Here is a 25,729-nt window from a genome sequence, read left to right as displayed (position 1 = left end):
AAACTGACACTTTCTCTCATATGCCTTCTGCAAGGGTTCACTTCCAGGGTTTCGAACTTTCCTTCCAATGATCGCCACGTGCATTCAAGCTTTCTTCTGCACACTCATTCTCCAATGTTCAGCCATGTCAACAGAACACCACTGCTTCATGTGCTCAAAGTAAAGAGCTACAGACCTTCAGCTGTCCCCTTGGGTCTTCCTTTCTGCTCCTTACTTTCACATCCACAGAACAGGGTCTTTTCCAGATTCCTGTCCTTGTTCTTTGACTAGACTGTCCTCTTTGGACCTTTCCTGTTCCACTCCCCTGGATATGGGGGCTTTCTTCTGTAGTTTCTGGAACCTGCTTCTGCAGTTTCCTCTCCTGTCCAGTTTCCCCTGGCTGGCTTCAACTTTAGTTTGGGGCTTGCTATCTGTTCCTCTGCTGTCCAGCCTATCTGGAATCCTGGCTTCAACTGAGTTTTGATTTGGGACTTGCTATCTGTCCCTATGCTGCAATGGCTTCCAACTGAACACAAATTGCTTTCTACTGAACTGAAACCCTTCTTCACTGTGGGGCCTGTTGCTAGGCAACAGCACAGTTTTTTGTACTCTTGTTTTAACTTTCCTAAACCACTAACCCCCCACTTGAAAACAGAGCTTTCCACTTCAAGGGTCATAAAACTGATTAGAAATGTAGGTATACAAACAGAGCATTAGACTTGCTGTCTCCACTCAAAAACCAAACTAGATCCCAGGTTTTAACCCACAAATAGAAAAAAAAAATGAACTTAAACTTAAAGATATACCTTATTCCTAACACACCCAAATACACATATACTTAAAACTCTATTTCCTAACAATTCATTTTTGTTGGATTATTCCTCTATGAAGTATCATGGGAATGGTTCTCTCTGTTAGAGACTACAGAAATGCTCCTTGTTAACTAACGGGCAGAGTTAAAGGGAGAGAGTGCTTCAATTATACAATAATAAATGGCATTCCAAACACTCAGCTCAGTATCACACATTCCTGTGAATTTAACCAACATTAGATTTTCTGACACATCATTTTTTCCCAAGAGTTTCCACTGAAGATTCACTTCTCTCCCTACAGCAACCTATTTTCTCAGTCTTTCTGATCTGTGCTAACTACGTTGTATTATCAGTTTCCTTATTACAAACGCTACAGAAACAATGGAAAAAGTGCAAAGATGGTTTACAAGGATGATACCAGAACTGAGATGGTAGAACTTTGGTTACAGCTCTTTTCCCGAGAAGACAGAAGCCTGTGGGGTAGCCTGAAAGAAATCTTTAAAGTTAGGTAGGGATTTGATGAAGCAAATGTACAGATGAGGTCTCCACTTTTGGGGGAGTCCAGAACTAGGGGTCATAAATGTAAGATAGCTACTAATAAACCAACAAGGAATTCAGAAGAAACTTCATTGTGCAGACAGTTGTGAGAATGGGAAACTCATTACTACAGGGGGGTAGTGATGCATTTAAGGGAAAACTAGCTAAGTATATAAGGGAGAAAGGAATATAAGGTTCCGCTGGCAGAGAAAGATGAGTAGGGTGGTAGGAGGCTCATGTGGAGCCTGTTTTTGTGCTGTAACTTCTATGTAATGTCGTTAGCAGGGACCAATCAGATCCAATAATCATATTCCATACTCATTCTATGCTTCCACATAATTTTGTCATTATCATTGTATCTATTCCTTTTTCGCTGCCTCTTTCCCAAATTCTCTTTCCATCAGTGTTCCCACCTCATTGTGCCACCCATTCTGCATGCTTCTCACATACTAATTTCCCTTTCTGCATGTGTCTCACTTTCTTTCCTTTAAACTTACTTCCCACAAAAGCAGGAACCACATACCAGGCTCAGACATAGCAATAGTTTAATCTCCTCCTGAGTACAAAGCCATAGCTCTCTATGCACCCTTCTCAAAAAAACCCTTCAAATGATGAACCACTCCCACCACCATTTTGGGCATCATTTCCAAAGCCCATCTTCCGTACCAGTTTATTTTCCATTCTTGGTTTAGAAAGTTGCAAAGTGGATTTGCAAGTATAGGAAGAGTGTACGTCTATTCCAACAGCTCCTTCATAGAATCACAGTAAGGGAGCAGTCAAAAGGCAAATAGAAAACACCTCCTACCCAGCCACACAAGTAGTTTCTTAGTAATACAGGGGTTTTAGATGTCAATATTTGTGATGCATATTTAATTACTGATTAATTCAATTTATCAGAATTGAGTCCATGGAGGTGGGCAGGAAGCGGCCACAACATACATGTGTGAGCGGAGTCCAGAGTCAGTAAGTGACAGTGGCAGACGTCAGGTCAAGGAAAGACACTGCAGAGGGAGGCAACAATGGTGGATGTTATACTCCAGAAAGTCAGCTGGTAGAAGATAGAACTGGAGCCAATTTTTACTCACTTCTATAAGCATTTATTTACAGAGTTACATATTACAAGCAAGCGCCTTCTAATCACACCACTACAGTCTCAGTCTGTGTCCATTTATAGGGATACAAGTAAATCCCCGGTTCTTACCCACCACCTGCATACAATGTTTTGTTATTCTTTCATGGGATATGGGCATCGCTGGCTAGGCCAAACTTTGTCCTGGATGTTGAGCTTCTTGAGTGTAGTTGGAGGCAAGCGGAGAGTATTCCAGCACACTCCTGACTAATGCCTTGTAGATGGTGGACAGGCTTTAGAGAGTCCAGATGATGAGTTGCTCACCGCTGAATTCCCAGCCTCTGACCTGCTCTTGTAGCCACAATAGTTATATGGCTGATCTAATCAGTTTCTGATCAGTGGTAACCCTAGGTTGTTGAACATAATTAATGTACAATTAACAGTGCACAGTGAGTAAACATTAGGCCAGGGATGCCCAAACCGCAACTCCCAGTAGGGTGACAGGACAAAATTTTGGGGTTGCAAGGTCTGAGACCGTAACGGCGGCTGTGGAGCATTCTAATGGGGACTCTTACAATGGGCCACTTTGATAGAATTACAATCTCCAGTGTACTCTGTACTCAGACTCTGGCTGGACATCGCAGGGTCTGCCAGCCTCCATTTTGCCGCATTGAGTTTGATCCAGTGGTACTCACTACGCCGTCATCAGGAGACAGCCAGTGCGACGGGCCACATAGTCAGTTTTGTATGTACCAATTGAGCCATGGAGTCTTTGACAAAGGACTGTAACTCAGAGCAGGCATGCTGTCTTGCTCCACGTATAAATGCACAAAAATTAAATAGTATACCCCCAAAGCACAGGCAGTTAAAATTCAGGCTGCAGTGTATGCCAGAGGCACCTCACCACCTCCTTCCCCGGCCCCGTCTGCTCGCCACCTCCCGCCCGCTCTCCCCAGGCCCCGACTGCTTGCCCCCTGGACCCCCGGCCTCCCCGGCCCCACTCGCCCCCGCCCCGCTCCGCTCGCCCCCAGCCCCGCCTGCTCGCCCGCTCACCCCCCAGCCCTGCCCGCTTTCCCCCAGCCTCCACAGCCTCACCTGCTCGCCCCTGGCCCCGCCTGCCTCCATGATCCTGCTGCTCGCTGCCTCCCTCCTTGACTTTCTACCTGCCCTTGCGATAGCAGGCAAATCATGACCGCATGAGCGCCCCTTCTGTTAGCAGTGTGACGATAGCTAGGCTCCTGACAGGGCTCACCATTTTAGGGATTCAATGATCATATCCAAGTTAGCACAGTTAGGAGATGAAGAAATGGTATCTCAATACATCTAATTTCTTAAGAGTCATGTACACCAGCACACTAGGTCACATGAAGCCTTGGCCAATCTGACAGCAATGCAAGTAACACTGAATTCCCCCACTCCGGTCTCACTGCAGGGTTACGTCAATTAAAAAGCATTAAAATGGGGTCACACTGGGAAAGAGTTTGGGTAGCACTGCATTAGGCAATGCTGAATTACTCCTCCCTTAAAGTATCTCAAATTCAGCAGCAAGCTTTGGCAAGTTGGGGGGTAAGTGGCTCCTAGGCACCTGTCACCAAGACATGAATGATCACAGGATTACTACAGACCAGTGAGATGTATGAAACAGTAAGATACCCTGCTGAGACAGGACAGAGCACACTGGGGGATGCAAGACCACATGCTGCTAAGAGTTACCCTAATGATAAAAGTGTACACAATCATATGAACAAAACAAATTCCTTAAATTTAGAACTAAAAATAGAAACTTCAAAAACCAATCGGAAATGAAAACGAAAAGTACAGCTGAGCAGGAACAAACCTGCAGGATTCTTTGTTTTGCCATCAGGATTGCTGCTTGTGGTTGATCCTGATGCTGCAGAACTCGACCCTATTGATGATGATGGGCAGAGGTTCTTCTTAACTTTGGTACTGTTGGTCAAAGTCAGTCCACCAGGCGCCCCAGTCAACAGATCATCATTGCTCCTGCTCTTGCTCTGTTGTACAAGGAGAAACCACAAGGATAAAGTCACATTAAACTTTGACAGTTACCCAGGTTTGTCCCAGGGCATTTCCCAAAAGATAGTGATGTTCTGGCAGCAAACCCAATCACAATCATAAACGATCACCTCAAAAACAATGCCCATATGTTCAGACAACTTGACACAACTGGCCCAAGACAGTTGTGGAGCCCAATTATTGTGGGTACAACCACAATTTTGGTTCTAAGCAAAGACTACCTGTAGTTACCTAGGTTGGAAAGGTTAACCCCTTCATCTCATCCTCCACCCAATCCCATAATGTAACGTCCAATCTGGAAGTACACAACAGCAATGTTGACTTTTAAATGTTTAAGAGAAATTCTGATAAAAGGTCATTGCCCTGAAACTATTTATTTGTATAAGGTGTTATCTATTAAAATTAGTACATGTGGCTAAATCAGTGTTACTCAAAAACACAAAAGACTAGTATGCAGGTACAGCAAGTCATTAGGAAAGCTAATTTATTGCGAGGGAAATTGAATATAAAAGTAGGGAAGTTATGTTTCAGTTATACGGGACACTGGTGAGTCCACACCTGGAGTACTGTGTACAGTATTGGTCTTCTTATTTAAGGAAGGGTGTAAATGGGTTGACAGTTCAGAGAAGGCTTACTAGACTAACCCCAGGGATGGGTGGGTTATCTTATAAGGAAAGGTTGGACAGGCTAGGCTTCTAGGACAGGCTAGGACAGGCTTGCATCTGCTGGAGTTTAGAAGAGTAAGAGGCGATTTGATTGAAACCTTTTAAGATCCTGAGGGGTCTTGAAGGGTGGATGTGGAGAGGATGTTTCCTTTTGTGGGAGAATCTAGAACTAGGGGTCACTGTTTAAAAATAAGGGGTCGCTCATTTAAGACAGATGAGGAGGAATTTTTCTCTCAGAAGGTAGTGAGATTTTGGAACTCTCTTCCTGAAAAGGCGGTGGAAGTGGAGTCTTTGAATATTTTTAAGGCAGAGGTAGATAGATTCTTGATATAAAAAAGGGGTGAAAGGTTATCAAGGGTAGGTGGGAGGTTGCAACCAGATCAGCCATGATCTTATTAAATGGTGGAGCAGGCTCGAGGGGCCGAGTGGCCTACTTCATATGTTGGTATGTACTGTAAGCACACCTGTGGTTAGTCAGCAACATCTATTCTTTACTTTTAAGAAGGTTCCTGACCAGGCTTCCAGCAGTTAAATTCTCATGATGTATAACGTGGTTAACTAAAGGAAAGATAGCTTTTAATTGTTCGCTTTGTTCAACAGGGCAAGCATCTCATTTTCCGAATCAACGGTTCTTTCAAGTGTCAACTGGCATTTTAATCCTATTTTGTCAGATGCATTTACAGATGGTTTTATAAAGCTCCTCCATTCTGTTGCAGGAAGGCACAAATTGCCATAGCCCAGAATTCAATACAAAGTTCTGAAATACTACCATGTGGTTGAGCTGCAACCCCTGAAGAGAGATTATTCATTCTTTTCAGCATACTGTTTAACAGAAATCATGTTATAAAGTTGAAGGGATATTGTTCAAAATAAATGTGTTTCTGACATTCCAACCTGTTCTATTGCAAGTAAATGCATTGTTGTAATTAAAATGTCCAACCATGAAGTTTGAAGCCAAGTTTCGTTCTCCAAAAGTCAAACTGCTCTGGAACATAACGTACTGATTCTCACATTTATTTTCTCTTGGGGGTAAAAGAACCTGCAAAGGAAATCTAGTCTGCATTGGATTGTTTGCTGAGATTTTCCAAGTTATGCCAGGGTTTGCTGAACAGATGCCAGCACAATAAAAGCAACAATGTTGTTTATCTAGTATTTTCCCATCTGGTTTCAATAAACAAAAGCAAAACTGCCTTAAAAAATGCTGTGATAAAAACAACTCTATCAATCACCTGAAACAAGATAGCTGCCAGAAAAGCTATCTCAAAATTCTTCCACGATTTACCAATACCCTTGTTATCCATTTGCAAAGACTCAATTCAAGAATTGCAATTAACAGTGCTGGAATGGTGTATGCTTGCTCAGTAAACCGTCACTGTTTCAGGCCATGCTATAATGGCAAAAATAGGAAGGACCAAAAGAAGCATGTCTCTTTTGGAGTAGGAATCTCATTGTACAAGCTTCACAAAAGACTGGATCCCCAGGGTATTCCCCTTCACTCTCCCAATTTTCTGAGCTTGAAAATAGCTGGGATAAAAAAAGAGCAGCATTAAAAAGTGACGTCAGCGGCAGAGCTGCTCATTTAGTCACTGAAAAAGTCAAATTCAATTCCTATAACTCAAAATTGCAGTAATTTTATTGGTGTTTAGAGGTTCCATCTTTATCTTTCCACAAGTCCTGATTGGAGACATTGTCAGGCATGTAAGAGGAAGAAGAGAAAGAGAGGAGGGAGAAGTTTTTTTCAATAAATATACTAATTTCTTTAAACTCTCAGTAACTACACAACAGTCAGCCTAATGTCAGTGGCGCAGAAAATGTTTAATTTGGACAACATTGATCACATAAAGTCATACTTAATAAATGAAAGTCAGCAGTGACTTGTTTTAAGCAAATCATGTTTGACCAACTTTACTGAGTTATTTGAAGAAGTATTGGAGAGGGTTGATGAGGGTAGTGCATTTGATGTTGTGCAAATGGACATTCAAAAGGCATTTGACAAAGTACCATGGGATAGACTTGTTGAAGCCCACAAGATTAAAGGGACAATGGCAGTGTGGATAGGAAATTGGCTAACTGGTGAAATGTGTGGTGGGGAATGGCTGTTTGTCAGACTGGACAGATATGTACAATGGTGTCCCCTAGCGGTCAGTATTTGAGCCACTCCAAAGCCTCAACTTTTTACAATTTATATAAATGACTTGGATGAAGGGACCAAAGGTATGGTTGCTAAATTTGCTGATGACACAAAGATAGGTAGGAAAGTAAGTTGTGAAGAGGATATAACGAGGCTACAAAGGGATATAGGTAGGTTCAATAGGGCAAAGATCTGGCAAATGGTGTATAATGTGGGAAAATGCGAAATTGTCCATTTTGGCAGGAAGAATAAAACAGAAACTTATTATCTAAATGGTGAGAGATTGCAGAGCTCTGAGATGCAGAGGGATCCACCTGGGTGTCCTAGTGCATGAATCACAAAAGGTTAGTATGCAGGTACAGCAGGTACTTAGGAAAGCTAATTGAATGTTAGCATTTATTGCGAGGGGAATTGAATACAACAGAAGGGAGGCTATGCTCCATTTGTACAGGGCATTGGTGAGACCACATCTGGAGTATTGTATACAGTACTGGTCTCCTTATTTAAGGATGTAAATGCATTGGAAGCAGTTCAGAGAAGGTTTACTAGACTAATACCAGGACTGGGCAGGTTGCCTGATGAGGAAAGGTTGGACAGGCTAGCCTGGTATCCACTGGAGTTTAGAAGAATAAGGGCTGACTTGATTGAAACATATAAGATCCTGAGGGGTCTTGACAGCGCGGATGTGCAAAGGATGTTTCCACTTGTAGGAGAATCTAGAACAGGCCACTGTTTAAAAATAAGGGGTCGCTCATTTAAGACAGAGATGAGAAGAATTTTTTCTCTCAGAGTGTCATGAGTCTTTGGAACCCTCATGGTGGAAGCAGAGCTAGATAGATTCTTGATAAGCAAGGGAGTGAAAGGTTATCGGGGTAGTTGGGGGCTGAGTTGAGGTTACAACCAGATCAGCTGTGATCTTATTGAATGACAGAGCAGGTTCACGGGGCCGAATGGCCTTCCCCTGCTCCTAATTCATATGTATGTTCATATGCCTGCAGATGAGATGAAATTCTGAAATGTAGTAAACAATGAGGAGGATAGTAGCAGGCTTCAGGATGGCAGAGACTGGGCAAAAAGGGGCAACTGCATGGCAGTTGAAATTTAATCCACAAATTATGAAGTGATTTTGGTAGGAGGAATGAGGAGAGGCAATATGAACTAAAAGGTAAAACTTCAAAGCAGAGGGGTAAGGAGCAGATAGATGTGGGTGCATGTAATCAATATGATCAGGCTAAAACATTTTCCAATAATTTATATTTTTTAAATATATTTTTCTTTTCCCACCTATTTCCATTATTTTAAAATGTATTTCCATCCATTGTTTCATCTCCACCTTTTAGCCTATTTTGATCCCTTCCCCCTACCCCACCCCCACTAGGGCTATCTGTCACTTGCTCGTCCTGCTTTCTACCCTTAATGTCACCATTAACACATTCCTTAGCTAACATCACCACCGTCAACATCCCTTTGTCCTTTTGTCTATGACATCTTTGGCAATCTCTTCTTTGCCTCCAACTTATCACTGGCCCTCTATCCAGCTCTACCTGTCCTACCCCCCTCAACCAGCTTATATTTCACCACATTTCTATATTTCCTTCTCTTCTGATGAAGAGTCATACGGACTCAAAACGTTAACTGTATTCCTCTCAGCAGATGCTGTCAGACCTGCTGAATTTTTCCAGCTATTTTTATTTTTGTTTTTGAAAAAAAGCATATAGGATCCTGGACTTTATAGACAGAGACATAAAGTACAAAAGCAAAGATGTTATGTGGTTTATGTGGTTAGGTTGCAGCTGGAGTACCTTAAATTCTGGGAAGAATGTCAAGGCCATGGTGAGGGTGCAGAGGAGATTTGCCAGAATAGTACCAAGGATGAATGACTTCAATTACGTGGTGAGAAGATGGGATTGTCCTCCTTCGAGGAGAGAAAGTTAAGGTGAGATTTAATTGAGGAGTTCAGAATAGTGAAGGATTTTGATCGCATGAATAAGGAGGAACTGTTTCCACTGACAAGAGAGCTGGCAACCAGAGAAGCGGATGAAGTATCACTGGGGGGCCATTTTAGAGATAGTGATCATAATATACTTAGGTTTAGCATCATTATGGAAAAGGACAAAGATAGAACAGGAGTGAAAGTTCTAAATTGGGGGAAAACAAATTTTACGAAGCAGAGAGGTGAGCTGGTGAGAGTGGGCTGGATACAGCTATTAGAAGGGAAAACAGTGTTAACTCAATGGGAGACATTCAAAAGCAAGATTCTACAGGCACAGAGTAGACATGCCCCCAAGAAGAGAAAGGGTGGTACTGCCAAATCTAGAGCCCCCTAGTTATCCAGAAACATACAGGGTAAGATAAAGCAGAAAAAGAAAGCTTATGACAGTCACAAAAGACTTAATACTGTAGAAAGCCTAGAGGATTATAGAAAGTATACAGGTGAAGTAAAAATGGAAATTAAGAAAGCAAAGAGAGGATACAAAAAAATATTGGCAGGTAAAATCAAAGAAAACCCAAAGATGTTTTACCAGTACATTAAGAGCAAGAGGATAACTAAGGAAAAGGTAGGGCCAATCAAAGATGTACATGGCAGCTTGTGCATTGATGCATAAGATGTGGGCAGGGTTCTCAATGAGTACTTTGTCTCTGTCTTCATTAAGGAGGGATGATGCAGACATTCTAGCTAATGAGAAGGAGTGCGAAATGTTAGATACAATAAGCATAGTGAGAAAGGAGCAACCAACATTCTTGAAGGTGGATGAGTCACCAGGGCCAGACGGATTGTATCCCAGGCTCTTAAAGGAAGCCAGAGAGGAAATAGCAGATGCTCTGAGGATCATTTTCCAATCCTCACTAGATACAGGCAAGGTACTAGGGGATTGGAGGTCTGCAAATGTTGTACCATTAGTTAAAAAGAGTGCAAGGGAAAGGCCAGAAAATTATAGACCAGTCAATCTGACTTCGGTGGTGGGAGAATTATTGGAATCAATTCTGAGAGACAGAATATACTGTCACTTAGAAACGCACAGGTTGATCAGGGACAGTCAACATGTTTTTGTTAGGGGAAGATCGTGTCTTACAAATTTAATTAAATTTTTTGATGAAGTAACAAGAAGGATTGATGAGGGAAGTGCAATGGATATTGTCTACATGGATTTTAGGAAGGCATTTGTCAAGGCCCCACCTGGCAGGCTGGTCAGAAAAGTGAGATCCCATGGGATATAGGGGAAGGTGGCAGGTTGGGTCCAAAATCAGCTCAGTGACTGGAAACAAAGGGTAATAGTCAATGGATGTTTTTGCGAAAGGAAAGAGATTTCCAGTGGTGTTCCACAGAGTTGGGTCCCTTGCAGTTTCTTGTATATATTATTTGTATATATAGATTTGGACATAGATGTGAGAGGTACGATTGGGAAATTTACAGATGACACAAAAATTGGCCGTGTAGTTGATAGCGAAGAGGGTAGCTGTTGTCTCCAGAATGATATCAATGGTTTGGTTGAGTGGGCGGAAAAGTGGCAAATGGAATTCAATCCAGAAAAGTGTGAGGTAATGCATTTGGGGAGGGCAAACAAAGCAAGGGAATGCACAATAAATGAGAGGATATTGAAAAGGGTTGAGGAAGTGAGAGATCTTGGAGTGCACGTCCACAGGTCCCTGAAGGTGGCAGGACAGTGGACAAGGTTGTCAAGATAGCATATGGAATGCTTTGCTTTATTGGGCGAGGTATTAAATACAAAAGCAGGGATGTAATGATGGAACTGTATAAAACAGTGGTTAGGCCACAGCTGGAATTGTGCGTACAGTTCTGGTCACCACATTACAGAAAGTACATAATTGCCCTGGAGACAGTGCAGAGGAGATTTACAAGAACGCTGCCAGGGCTTGAAAATTGCAGCTATGAGGAGAGATTGCGTAGGCTAGGGTCGTTTTCCTTAGAATAGTGGAGGCTGAGGGGTGACCTAATTGAGGTGTACAAAATTATGAGGGGCCTAGATAAGGTAGACAGTAAAGACTTGTTTCCCCTAGCTGAGGGTCAATTACCAGGGGGCACAGATTTAAGGTAGAAGAATTAGAGGGGACATGAGGAAAAACTTCTTCACCCAGAGGGTGGCGGGCGTCTGGAATTCACTGCCTAAATCGATGGTTGAGGCAGAAGTGTTCAACTCATTTAAAATGTACTTGCATCTGAAGCTCTGTAACCTCTAAGGCTACGGACCAGGTACTGGAAAGCCGGATTAAAATGAGCGGCTTGTCTCTTTTTTTGGCCAGCACAGGCATGATGGACTGAATGGCCTTTTTTTGCACCGTAACTTAAATATGTGTTCTAGAAGATAATTAACAAGAACCAGGGGAGAGGTGAGCAGAAATATTTTTATACAGATAGTTGGTATGATCTAGAATGCACTGCATGAAACAGTGGTACAAACAAATTCAACAGTAGATTTCGAAAGAGAATTGGGTCTATACTTGAAAACGAAAAATTTGCAAAGCTATCTGAAAAAATAGGGGACAATGTTCCCTTTAAGCTTCACAGCAACTCAAAGTTCCTGCACAGGCTGCTCACAAGTCAGCCCCTTTAAGCTATCATGCAAGCACAGCTGAACAAAAAAAATTTAAAGCAGCTGTACAATTAAACAAATCACCCACGTACTCCTATAAAAAAATTAGAGGCCACAACAGTAGAGAATTGGGACAAATTCCATAGTTTCTTCCAAAGAGCCAATGGAGCACGAAAGGCCAAATGAGCTTTTCTGTGTTGTACACGAGTCCTGGCCTTTCATCAGTGCCATGCAAATGGTGGAAGATCAGGATTAGGAAGGCCAGTGTGTCATGAAAATATAATAATTTTTCATAATGTTATGATTTATTGTAAAGGTAGGTTAATAGTCGGGTTTGGATTAGTTTCTCTGTGTCTGTGCTTGTGTGTGTGCATGATTTAATTGAATTGGACACAGCTGGTCTGGAGGCTTTGAGTTATCAACAAGAAGCTAGGTTTGAAATGCTAAATACGTAAACATGGCTGAAGTTTTAGAATTTGAGGTGTAAGGAACATTTGCATTTTTAGATAAATTAGGTTAGTTTGAATTTCAAACCTAGCCAGAAGAAGCTAAGCCAAACAGTGTGTTTATCTTTCCCAAAGGTTACTGATAAAATTGGCACTATGAAAAGATTTATATTATGAGAAAGGTAAAGTTCCAAAGGCATGTTGGAACAATGGAATTTGCATTAAAAAGGGAGAACCATATATAATGGAGATGAGGTTATGGATAAGAGGAGAAGGTATTCTAAGATCTAACACAAGTGTAAAAAGCTTCCAGCCGCTGTGCAGCAAGATGCTGTCTACAGGAACCGAAGCTGATAAAACTCACTTTGAATATCACTGTCCAGAGTATCGTGTTGCTTTATAAATATAAAAGCAAAGAACTGCGGATGCTGGAAATCCAAAACAAAAACAAAAACAAAAACAAAAATACCTGGAAAAACTCAGCAGGCCTGGCAGCATCGGTAGAGAAGAGCACAGTTGACGTTTCGAGTCCTCATGACCCTTCAACAGAACTAAGTAAAAATAGGAAAGGGGTGAAATATAAGCTGGTTTAAGGTGGGGGGGGGGGGGGGGGGGGGGGGGTTGGGACAAGAAGAGCTAGGTAAAGGGCCAGTGATAGGTGGAGATAACCAAAAGATGTCACAGACAAAAGGTCAAAGAGGTGTTGAAGGTGGTGATATTATCTAAAGGAATCTGCTAATTAAGGGTAGAAAGCAGGACAAACAAGGTACAGATAGCCCTAGTGGGGGTGGGGTGGGGTGATTTAATCTAAAAAGGCGAAAAGGTAGAGATAAAACAATGGATGGAAATATATTTAAAAATAATGGAAATAGGTGGGAAAAGAAAAATCTATATAAATTATTGGAAAAAACAAAAAGGAGGGAGAAAAAACGGAAAGGGGGTGGGGATGGAGGAGAGAGTTCATGATCTAAAATTGTTGAACTCAATATTCAGTCCGGAAGGCTGCAAAGTGCCTAGTCAGAAGATGAGGTGCTGTTCCTCCAGTTTGCGTTGAGCTTCACTGGAACAATGCAGCAAGCCAAGGACGGACATGTGGGCATGAGGGCAGGGTGGAGTGTTGTAATGGCAAGCGACAGGGAGGTCTGGGTAATGCTTGCGGACAGACCGAAGGTATTCTGCAAAGCGGTCACCCAGTGTGCGTTTGGTCTCTCCAATGTAGAGGAAACCGCATTGGGAGCAACGAATGCAGTAGACTAAGTTGAGGGAAGTGCAAGTGAAATGCTGCTTTACTTGAAATGAGTGTTTGGGCCCTTGGACGGTGAGGAGAGGGGAAGTGAAGGGGCAGGTGTTGCATCTTCTGCAGTTGCATGGGAAGGTGCCATGGGAGGGGATTGAGGAGTAGGGGGTGATGGAGGAGTGGACCAGGGTGTCACGGAGGGAATGATCCCTACGGAATGCCGCTGGTGGGGGGGGTGGGGGGCGGGGGGGGGGCGGGGGGTGAAGGGAAGATGTGTTTGGTGGTGGCGTCATGCTGGAGTTGGCGGAAATGGCGGAGGATGATCCTTTGGATGTGGAGGCTGGTGGGGTGATAAGTGAGGACAAGAGGGACTCTATCATGTTTCTGGGAGGGAGGAGAAGGTGTGAGGCGGATCCGCGGGAGATTGGCCGGACACGGTTGAGGGCCCTGTCAACCACCGTGGGTGGAAAACCTCGGTTAAGGAAGAAGGAGGACATGTCAGAGGAACTGTTTTTGAAAGTGGCATCATCAGAACAGATGCGACAAGGGCGAAGGAACTGAGAGAATGGGATGGAGTCCTTACAGGAAGAGGGGTGTGAGGAGCTGTAGTCGAGGTAGCTGTGGGAGTCGGTAGGCTTATAATGGATATTGGTGGACAATCTATCACCAGAAATTGAGACAGAGAGGTCAAGGAAGGGAAGGGATGTGTCAGAGATGGACCATGTGAAAATGATGGAGGGGTGGAAATTGGAAGCAAAATTCATAAACTTTTCCAGATCCCAACGAGAACATGAAGCAGCACCGAAGTAATCATCGATGTACCGGAGAAAGAGCTGTGGGAGGGGGCCAGAGTAGGACTGGAACAAGGAATGTTCCACATACCCCTTAAAGAGACAGGCATAGCTGGGGCCCATGCGGATACCCATAGCCACACCTTTTATTTGGAGAAAGTGAGAGGAGTTAAAGGAGAAATTGTTCAGTGTGAGAACAAGTTCAGCCAGACGGAGGAGAGTAGTGGTGGATGGGGATTGTTCAGGCCTCTGTTCAAGGAAGAAGCGGAAAGCCACCAGACCATCCTGGTGAGGGATGGAGGTGTAGAGGGATTGGACGTCCATGGTGAAGAGGAGGCGATTGGGGCCAGGGAACTGGAAATTGTTGATGTGATGTAGGGTGTCAGAGGAATCACGGATGTAGGTGGGAAGGGACTAGACAAGGGGAGAGAGAAGGGAGTCAAGATAGCGAGAAATGAGTTCCGTGGGGCAGGAACAGGCTGACATGATCGGTCTGCCGGGACAGTCGTTTGTGGATTTTGGGTAGGAGGTAGAAGCGGGCCGTCCATCGTGTTGCTTTGCCGGAGTCTGTTTAAATCTAAAAATAGCTGGAAAAACTCAGCAGGTCTGACAGCATCTGCGGAGAGGAATACAGTTAACGTTTCGAATCCGTATGACTCTTCATCAGAATCTGTTCTGTTCTGATGAAGAGTCATACGGACTCGAAACATTAATTGTATTCCTCTCCGCAGATGCTCTCAGGCCTACTGAGTTTTTCCAGCTATTTTTATTTTTGTTTCAGATTTCCAGCATCCACAGTATTTTGCTTTTATCTGTTCAAATCTATTTGTTTTTACTGTTGCCTTAACGAATGTGTAACTGGGAACCAGGTTAATTAGGGGTTTTAGCAGTCATTATAGTAGTAATTTGTAGACCATTGTATGTGCTTAAAATCTTTTCTTTTGTTAATAAATGTTTAATTTAGTTTTCTAAAAAGACACGGTAGTCTTATTACTTCTGAATTCAAGGCACGCATCTCGAGATAAAATACAAATTGCAAAACAGTTGTGACCATGTGATCAAGTTTCCCTCATGGATTTGATCTGCCTGGCACACATCATCTGCCATGTCATAACAACAGCCTATCATTGATCATGTAGTGAAATGACCCCATAGTCCTACTCGTTACAGGACCCAACTGTTCAGTAAATGATTCCAGGGCATTCAACTACTTGGAAGTCCATTCCTCACATTAGTCACTGTGTGAAAAATGGCTTACCATCACTCCTAAATTTGCGTTGTATTAGTTTTAAAACAAGCCTCCTCACCACAATTTATCTTTAATATTGTTCCTCATGTCCCCTCTAATCCTTCTACCAATCACTTTAAATCTATGCCCCCTGGTAATTAAGTCTTTTCAGCTTACTAACATATACACGTTCATACAGCTGTCTCTCAGTAACCTCATTCAAGGAAAACAGTCAGCAGAACATTATAGCTCTAGCACAACTAGGTCCATGTCAATCACACCAGTTGAACATAGGCATAAGAGCACAAGTTAAAGAGGGGAAAAGAGCAGACTACACTGAACATTTAAGTAAGGAATTCTTCCCAAAATGGTTTAAATTTCAACTCATTAACAATTTGAAGCTTAATAATTTGGATTGACATCCTGGAGCCTTTTGCTCAATTTCCTTCAAGGAATCGGAACCACTTCTTCCGAGTTTTATGCCCTTTCAATAATCAGTCAGGGCATTTATAATCAATAACACAGGACCAGGTTTAGGTGTCTTCGACCGTGGAGCCTGTTCCACCATTTAGTGCAATCATGGTTAATCTGCAACCTAATTCCATATACCCTCCTTTGCCCATATCCCTTAATACCTTTGGATAACAAAATCTATCCCAAGAACACAAGAAATAGGAACAGTATATAACAGCCTTCTTGCCTGCTTCTCCATTCAGCACGATCATGGCTGATCTTCATCCTCAACTCAGCTTTCCCGCCCAATGCCATATTCCTTGATTCCCTGACAGACCTGTCTACCTCAATATTAAATATATTCAACAGCTGAACATCCACAATCATCTGCGGCAGAGAATTGCAAAGATGCACAACTTTTTGCGTGAAGGAATTTCTCATCCCAGTCCAAAATACTTGGTCCCTTAGTCTGATTCTGTGCACCTGTGGTCGGGATTCTCCAGCCAGGGGAAACAACCTCTCAGCATCGACCCTGTCAAGCCACTTCAGAATCTTGTTTGTTTCAATGAGATCACATCTCATCCTTCTAAACTCCTGGAAGTATAGACATAAGTTACTCAGCCTCTCATCACAGGAACCAAACTGGTAAACCTTTGCTGTACCGCCTCCAATGCAAATATATCCTTCCTGAAATGTGCACACCAAAACTGTGCACAGTCTCCAGGTGTGGTCTCACCAAAGCCCTGTAAGAATTACAGCAAAATTTCCTTATTCCTGTACTCCAATCCCCTTGCAATGAAGGTCAACATGCCATTTGCCTTCCTAATTACTTGCTGAACCTGCAAGCTAGCTTTACAGCCTCGTCGCGGCAGGGACGGGGCCACTAAACACTGCAAGCCATTCTAAACTTTATTGATTTCAGTGGGACTGTAAAATCCCACTGGTGTAAAATTCCACCCTATGTTCCATGTACAAGTACACCCAAGTTCCTCTCTACATCAACATTTAAGTTTCATGTGTGATGGAATCCGAGATTTGAAAACATGTCTTTTCTGAGGCAGACCCTAACTGGAACAGAAATGTTCAAGTTTCTAAGAAAACAAGCAGAAACAGAAACAGAAACTTCAGGTTTCTGGAGAAACTGACACTAATTGAAACCAGATGAAAAAGACACAGAGGCGCTCGAGCTCAGATCCTAGTGGTGCATTATCGGCAGGCTGAAGGTAACAGAGGCTGGTTCCAGGAGGTGGGAATAGGCGAATACACAGTTGCTTCAGCTGTTTTTGTTACTTGAAGATAACAATAGTGGAACCACTCAATCAAGACCATCATGAGCAAAGTTAAGGAGGCTCTGCAGATGTGTGCTATTTTGGTAAAGACCATGTACATGGAACTTGTACATGTACATGGGTTGGTTGGGTGCTGGTGTCACTGGGGATCAGACTAAATCCTCAAAGAAAGGGAGCTGGAATTCTATCAGAGATGGTTCAGAGCTTTGAAGGACTTTGTGGCTGAATTTAATGCCATATATGCCGAGTGGACTGCCTCGGAAACCAGTGAAATCCATCTTAGTTATATCTGTTATTTAATGTATAGTTTATACTGACTGCGATTTGCCCATTAATTTATGTTTAATTTATGCTAATTTTGATTTGATTGTTAAAATAAAAGTTATAAAAGGTGAAGATCAAAATGTTATAAAAAGTGAAATCTTGTCGATTGTTTTTCTTGTTGGGGGTCTTGTGAATTCAGTTCTTTTGGTTTGTTAGTCTCCACGGAGATCATAACACATGCCTTTTAAAAAATATTATGCTTTCTATTTGTACGACCAAAGTGAATAATTTGACATTTTACCGCATTATACTCCACCGGCCACCTTGTTGCCCTTTCATTCAACCTGTCTATATCTTTTTGCAGCCTCTTTGTGTCCTCCTCACAGCTTACATTCCCACCTAGCTTCGCATAGTGAACAAACTTAGATACATTGCTCTCGGTCTCTTAGTCATTAATATAGATTACAAATAGCTGAGGCCCCAACACTCATCCTTACAGCGCTCCACCAGCAGTGCTTCCCAAACTTTTTTCTGATGTGACCCCATTTTAATGCCTCAGACTTTGTGTGACTTCAGGTTGGAGGAGGGGGTAGCTTCAGCTGATGAGCCAGGGGCAGGAAGAGGTGTTTCAGCTCCTGAGTGGAGGGGGGTTTAAGTCCTGAACGGGGGGAGAAGGGAGAAGTTCAGCATTGTGGGAATTGTTTAAACTGCATAGCTTTTAAAAAAAATACTAACATCTACCTTTGCGGAGACCACCAATAGAAAAAGTGTGAGGATTTAAAGGAGCATCGCAGCTGTTAGCACTTGTCTGAACTCCACAGCAGCCATTGCTGCCTCAGAGCTCACGACCCCAAAATTTCATCTGGCAACACAGAGTTTGGGAAGCCCCAAATTATAGCCTGCCAGCTGGAAAATGCTTTGTTTATCCCTACTCTTTATTTCCTATCTGTAACCAATCCTCCATTCATGCCATTTATTACCCCAAACTCTCTTACCTTGCATATTGACTGTTTGCATGGCATCCTGTCGAATGCCTTTTGGAAATTCAAGTATATTACATTACTGGTTCCCCTTTAGCAACCCTACTAGTTTCACCTTTAAAAAAACTCTAAAAAAGATATGTCAAACAGGGTCTCCCTTTTGTATTACCATTCTAGCTTTCTTTGTTCATACCATGTGTTTCTAAATGTATCATTAGGACTTCATTAATAACAGATTCCAGCATTTCCCAATGGCTTATGTCAGGCTAACTGGTCTGCAGTACCCTGTTTTCGCTTTCCCTACTTTCCTGAATAGCAGTGTCACATTTACCAATTTTCAATGCACTAGGACCATTCTAGAGTTTAGGGAATTTTCAAAGCCAAAACCAGTGCATCAACTATCTCTCTTCGAACTCTAGGATGTAGGACATCAGGTCTGGGGGATTTGTTGGCCTTTCATCTCTTAAATTTCTCCAATACTTTTTCCTCTGGTAATATTAATTAGTTTAAGCTCCTCACTCTTATTAGCACCTTGGTTTATCCTCTATTTCTGATGTGTAATTGTGAATTCAAACACAATATTTTTTCAAACTCTGCACCATTCCCCATGATAATGTCTTCTGTCCCTGCCTCTAAGGCAACAACATTTGCTTTAGCTAATATCCTTTCTATAAACTTGAAAAGCTCTTTACAATCTGTTTTTTTATATTCCTGGTTAGTTTACCCTTATATTCTGTTTTTTCCCTTTTTATCAACCTTTTGATGCCTCTGGGGACGCGGGTTCGAATCCCACCAGGGCATGTGGTGGAATTTGGATTCAATAAAATGTTGGAATTAAAAGTCTTCCTTACTAACATCTGGGGCTTGAGCCAAAATTGGGAGTGTTGTCCCATAGGCCAGTCAAGCAACAGTCTGACTTAGTCATACTCACGGAATCATACCTTACAAACAATGTCCAAGACACCACCATCACCACCTCTGGGTATGTCCTGTCCCACATGCAAGATAGACCCAGCAGAGGTGGCGACACATTGGTATACAGGCGGGAGGGATTTGCCCTGGGAGTCCTCAACATCGAATCCGGACCCCATGAAGTCTCATAGCACCAGGTCAAATATGGACAAAGAAACCTCCAGCTGATTACATGTACCGTTCACCCACCCGCTGATGAATCATTTCTCCTCCATGTTGAACACCACTTGGAGGAAGCACTGAGGGTGGCAAGGGCACAGAATGTACTCTGGGTGGGGCACATCAACGTCCATCACCAAGAGCGGCTCGGTAGCACCACTACAGACGGAGCTGGCCGAGTCCTAAAGGACATAGCTGCTAGGCTGGGTCTGCGACTCATCCTCATAATCTGCCTGCCACAGATACATCTGTCCATGGCAGTATCAATAACAGTGTCCACTGCACAGTCCTTGTGGAGACAAAGTCCCGCCTTCACAGTGAAGATATCCTCCATCATGTTACCACCAAGCTAATTGGGATAAATTTTGAACAGATCTAGCAATTCTAGGCATCCATGAGGCACTCTGGGTCATCAGCATCAGCAGACTGTATTCAACCACAATCTGTAACCTCATGGCTTGGCATATTCCTCACTCTACCATTACCATCAAGCCAGGGGATCATCCCTGGTTCAATGAAGAGTGCAGGAGGGTATGCCTGGAGCAGCACCAGGCATACCTAAAAATGAGGTGTCAACTTGGTGAAGCTATAACACAGGACTACTTGCGTGCCAAACAGCATAAGCAGCAAGCATCACACAGAGCTAAGAAATTCCACAACAAATGAGTCAGAACTCAGTTCTGCAGTCCTGCCAAACCATCGTGAATTGTGGTGGACAATTAAACAGCTCACTAGGGGAGGAAGCTCCACAAATATTCCCATTCTTAATGATGGGGTAGACCAGCTCATCAATGCAACAATCTTCAGCCAAAAGTGCCAAGTGGATCTCCTCCAGAGGTCCCCAGCATCACAGGTGCCAGTCTTCAGCCAATTTGATTCACTCCATGTGATATCAAGAAACAGACGAAGGCACTGGATACTGCAAAGGCTATGGGCTCTGACAATATTCCGGGAATAGTACTGAAGACTTGTGCTCCAAAACTTGCCGTGCCCCTAGCCAAGCTGTTCCAGTACAGTTACAACACTGGCATCTACCCAGCTATGCGGAAAATTGCCCAGGTATGTCCTGTACACAAAAAGCAGGACAAATCCAATCCAGCCATTTACCGCCCCAACAGTCTAAACTCCATCATCAGTAAAGTGATAGAAGGGGTCATCAACAGTGCTATCAAGCGGCACTTGCTTAGCAATAACCAGCTCAGTGAAGCTCAGTTTGGGTTCCGCCAGTGTCACTCATCTCCTGACCTCATTACAGCTTTGGTTCAAACATGGACATAAGAGCTTAACTCCTGAGGTGAGGTGAGAGTGACTGCCCTTGACATCAAGGCAGCATTTGACCAAGTGTGGCATCAAGAAACTGGGTCGATCTTGACCATTTCAACTGTATCAGTTCCAATTATTAAACAATCATAAATACTGATAGAGTATTTGAGAGCAGAATCAGAGCTGAAGTATTAAGAGGCATGTTTGTTACCCCATTCCACTGTAAATCCGAGAAAGTTGCATTCTGCTGGCTCAGTGGCTCAGTTTCTGTACGGCTGGTGAGATTGCTTTGAGCTCACAGGCCTGTTTGGATCATCGAGAACACTGGAGGATCCATTGCCGGAGAGAAAGTTACAAATCCTAAATGGAAAACTGTACCAGTTTAGAAAGGAGAGTCTCTTTTTACCATTATCCCTGTTTCTTCCCACGATTCAAATGAGACTGTTTCCACAATACTCAAATTCTCTGCCATTGCTCACCATGGATACCCAGCAACAGTTTCATCCCCTGGGCTTAGATATGATCCGTTGGTTGTGGAATTACTTAGCTCTGTCTATCACTTGTTGCTTATGCTATTGGGCATGCAAGTAGACCTGTGTGTTAGCTTCACCAGATTGACACATTATATTTAGGTATGCCTGGTGCTGCTCCTGCACTCTTCATTGAACCAGGGTTGATCCCATGACTACACCCAGATTATTGAATTGGGATCTAAAATACTGGGCTACAAGAGATCAGAGGCTAGGAATCCTGCGGAGAGTAACTCACCTCCTGACTCCTCAAAGCCTGTCCACCATCTACAAGGCACAAGTCAAGAGTGTGATGGAATACCCTCCACTTGCCTGGATGAGCGCAGCTCCAGCAACACTCAAGAAGCTCAACACCGTCCAGGACAAAGCAATCCCCTTGATTGGCAACCCACTCACAAACATTCACTCCCTCCACCACCGATGCACAGTAGCAGCAGTGTGTACCACCTACAAGATGCACTATAGCAACTCAACTCCTTAGATAGCACCTTCCAAACCCATGAGCACTACCATCTAGAAGGACAAGGGCAGCAGTCATATGAGAATACTACCACTTGGAAGTTCCCCTCACCATCATGACTTGGAAATATATCATCATTCCTTCGGTCGCTGAGTCAAAATCCTAGAACTCCCTTCTTAACAGCACTATGGGTGTACCTACATCACAGGGACTGCAGCGGTTCAAGAAGGCAGCTCACCACCACCTTCTCAAGGGTAACTAGGGATGGGTAATAAATGCTGGCCCAGCCAGCAAAGTCCACATCTCATAAATGAATAAAATAAAAACTGGGTTTGAGTTTATTATTCCACCCAGGTTACTGAATTGGGATCGAGTTGAATATCCCACCCGGGTTACTGAATCGGGATCGAGTTGAATATCCCACCCGGGTTACTGAATCGGGAGCGAGTTGAATATCCCACCCGGGTTACTGAATCGGGATCGAGTTGAACATCCCACCCGGGTCACTGAATCGGGATCGAGTTGAATATCCCACCCGGGTCACTGAATCGGGATCGAGTTGAATATCCCACCCGGGTTACTGAATCGGGGTCGAGTTGAATATCCCACCCGGGTCACTGAATCGGGATCGAGTTGAATATCCCACCCGGGTTACTGAGTTGGGATGGGGTTGAATATCCCACCGGGGTTACTGAATCGGGATCGAGTTGAATATCCCACCCGGGTTACTGAGTTGGGATGGGGTTGAATATCCCACCCGGGTTACTGAGTTGGGATGGGGTTGAATATCCCACCCGAGTTACTGAGTTGGGATGGGGTTGAATATCCCACCCGGGTAACTGAGATGGGATGGGGTTGAATATCCTACACGGGTTACTGAGTTGGGATGGGGTTGAATATCCCACCCGGGTTACTGAGTTGGGATGGGGTTGAATATCCCACCCGGGTTACTGGATTAGGATCGAATTGAATATCCCACCCAGGTTACTGAGTTGGGATGGGCTTGAATATCCCACCCGGGTTACTGAGTTGGGATGGGGTTGAATAATCCGCCCGGGTTACTGAATTGGGATGGGGTTGAATATCCCACCCGGGTTACTGACTTGGGATGGGGTTGAATATCCCACCCGGGTTACTGAGTTGGAATGGGGTTGAATATCCCACCCGGGTTACTGAGTTGGGATGGGGTTGAATATCCCACCCGGGTTACTGAGTTGGGCTGGGGTTGAATATCCGACCTGGGTTACTTAAATTGAGATGGGGTTGAATATCCCACCCGGGTTACTGAATTGGGATGGGGTTGAATATCCCACCCGGGTTACTGAATTGGGATTGAGTTTAATATTCCACAAGGGTTATGGATCAGTTCATTTCAACTTTGTCAAAATCTGCAATCTATTACGGAGTCCTGTGATTTGTGGAGTTTTTTTTTAAGTGCATATGATTCGTAAATAAAATTTAAACCATGCAGAAAGCTGCATTTAAATTTCCCATGAGCCTACAAAGATCTGCAAACTGAAGGACGCACAAATGAACTATCATTGCTGGAACACTTGATTTTTCCAAACGCTGTAACATTTCAACTGAATGATACCTTAGTGTCGCAGGATCATGTGTATTTCATCGAACATCACAACTGTGTTTCTGACCTAGTTAACTGGGTGTGAGCACAGGGACGACTTCACTGGGACATCATTAAATAAAAGTTTGGTGACTTTGTCCAACTTGTCGAGAAAGAATAGCCTTAAGTAGAGCTAACCTTGATCTCAATAGCAGAAGACTGTCAAGTGAGGGAGAACTGGCAATTACCCTCCAATTTCAACAGAAAGAACTTAGATATTCAACCAGTCAAAACAAATATTGTAATCACTGGCAGCAAACCAGCATGACTTCTGTTCAGGACTTATACTGGGGTGAGCTCTTTGTAATGGTATTTCGAATCTGGGAGCTGAGGGGGAGGGAATGCTGAGATTACTGCACATGTTCCAACACAGAATGAGGGTAATATAGAGTGATGGGTAGTAACATGATTTGGTTCAGTGGGACACCCTGTACAGGCAGTACTTTCAGTCTATATTCACAAGGAAAATCTGAGAAGGGACAGCCTACGCACAAGGCACAGTGCCCCAGCATTCGGTAGCTCCAGCAGGTAGAACAAAGTACCAAATTATGTCAGAGTGTTTTTAAAAATACGTATATGTATCTAAATCAGTAGATTGCTTCTGATGGTGAGGGCATTGTTTAAAGCATAGCCTCTTGTAGAAACAGGCCTGTTCCTGGTATAACCTTCCAATTAGGACAAGAGGGAGGCTAAGCTTATGTGGATAAACTGGTATAGAACAGTACCTTAACTCCAGTTTTCATGTTATTTTTGCACTAGCATTCGCTCACTGGAGACAAACTGCTTGTTTAGATCTCAGCACAGTGATAGCATGTTATGTCCTAACAAAGAAGCAGGAGAAAGGAGGGCCCAGTGACAGGCAGCAGCACCTAAAAGAGCAGGAGAGGAGGAGTGATTGTGGCTCACCTAGGTATGAACAACATAGGCAGGAGTAGGAAAGAGGTTCTGTTTGAAGAGTGGGAGCAGCTAGGGGCTAAATTAAAGCAAATAACCTCAAAAGGTAATAATTTCTGGATTATTACCTGAGCCACGGGCAAATTGGTTATAGGGTAAATAAGATTAGAGAGTTATTTGCATAGCTCAAAGATTGGTGTGCGAGAAATTAGTTTCAATTCATGGGGAACTGGACCAGTGCCATTGGGACAGTCTTCACCTGAACCTAGAGATAAAAACAAAAAACTACTGCGGATGCTGGAAATCCAAAACAAAAACAGAATTACCTGGAAAAACTCAGCAGGTCTGGCAGCATCGGCGGAGAAGAAAAGAGTTGACGTTTCGAGTCCTCATGACCCTTCTGCCGAAGAGCATTCCCTTACAGGTCAAACATTAAGCTGTCACTGCAGCATGGATAGCATGCTGTTTATATTCAGCTACAGACTAATTAGCAGTAGTAGTTCTGCTCATACCAAAAATGGCCTAGGAAAGGGAGGCATTACACCAATGAGTTGGACTCATACCAATCTTAACAGCAATGAATCATCAACACTGCTACTTTTAGACTGAAGGACTGAATAAAAGCAAAACCTGCACTTTGCTGTCTCCTTAATATGCATTTCTAAGTAATTAGCTATGAACAAGCCTTCTTTCACTATTCCAAACAAAAACTTTGGCATCAAGTTTCACTCATTTCCTCAGTGATATTATTCTTGGCCACTTTACAGAATGCTGAAGTACAGAAAGGCATTCACTTCATTGAGGGGTTATAAACCAGAATGTTTTCAATTTCCCCTATGCTTTTTTTCCCCTCACTGTTCATCGGAGGTGATGACGTACTGGTAGTGTCACTGGACGAGTAATCCAGAGGCCCAGGCTAATGCTCTGGGGACACAGGTTCAAATCCCACCACAGCAACTGATGGAATTTAAATTCATAATAAATCAGGAGCTAAAAAAAAAAAGCTGGTAGTGACAGTGACCATGAAATCTTTGTTGTAAAAATGCATCTGGTTCACTAATGTCCTTCAGAGAAGGAAATCTGCCGTCCTTACCTGGTCTGGCCTACATGTGACTCTAGATCCACAGCAATGTGGCTGACTCTTACATGCCCTCTGAAATGGCCTAGTAAGCCACTCAGTTGTATCAAACCACTACAAAGTCTGAAAGGAATGAAACTGGATGGACCACCCAGCATCAACCTAGGCACCAGAAACTACAAAGGCAAACCAACCCTGTTGACCCAGCTAAGTCCTCCTTACCAACAGCTAGGGGCTTGTGCTAAAATCGGGAGAGTTGTCTCACAGGCTAGGCATGCAACAGC

The 25,729-nt window shown here is 43.3% G+C and overlaps 1 protein-coding gene across 10 annotated transcripts in view; it reads right to left on the bottom strand.

The window, feature by feature from the left end:
* Positions 1-25,729, bottom strand: part of specc1la (sperm antigen with calponin homology and coiled-coil domains 1-like a) — a 376,439-nt gene that overhangs the window by 283,806 nt on the left and 66,904 nt on the right. For all 10 annotated transcript variants that reach the window (XM_078553774.1, XM_078553773.1, XM_078553769.1 and 7 more), the window contains one exon: positions 4,235-4,409. In XM_078553774.1, coding sequence (XP_078409900.1) covers positions 4,235-4,409 — 175 coding nt within the window. The remainder of the gene's footprint in view (positions 1-4,234; positions 4,410-25,729) is intronic.

This window comes from Cetorhinus maximus, chromosome 12 (genome assembly GCF_964194155.1).
Source record: "Cetorhinus maximus chromosome 12, sCetMax3.hap1.1, whole genome shotgun sequence".
Lineage (NCBI taxonomy): Eukaryota > Metazoa > Chordata > Chondrichthyes > Lamniformes > Cetorhinidae > Cetorhinus > Cetorhinus maximus.
Note: the sequence above shows the minus strand (reverse complement) of the source record. Positions and strands in the feature narration are given on the sequence as shown.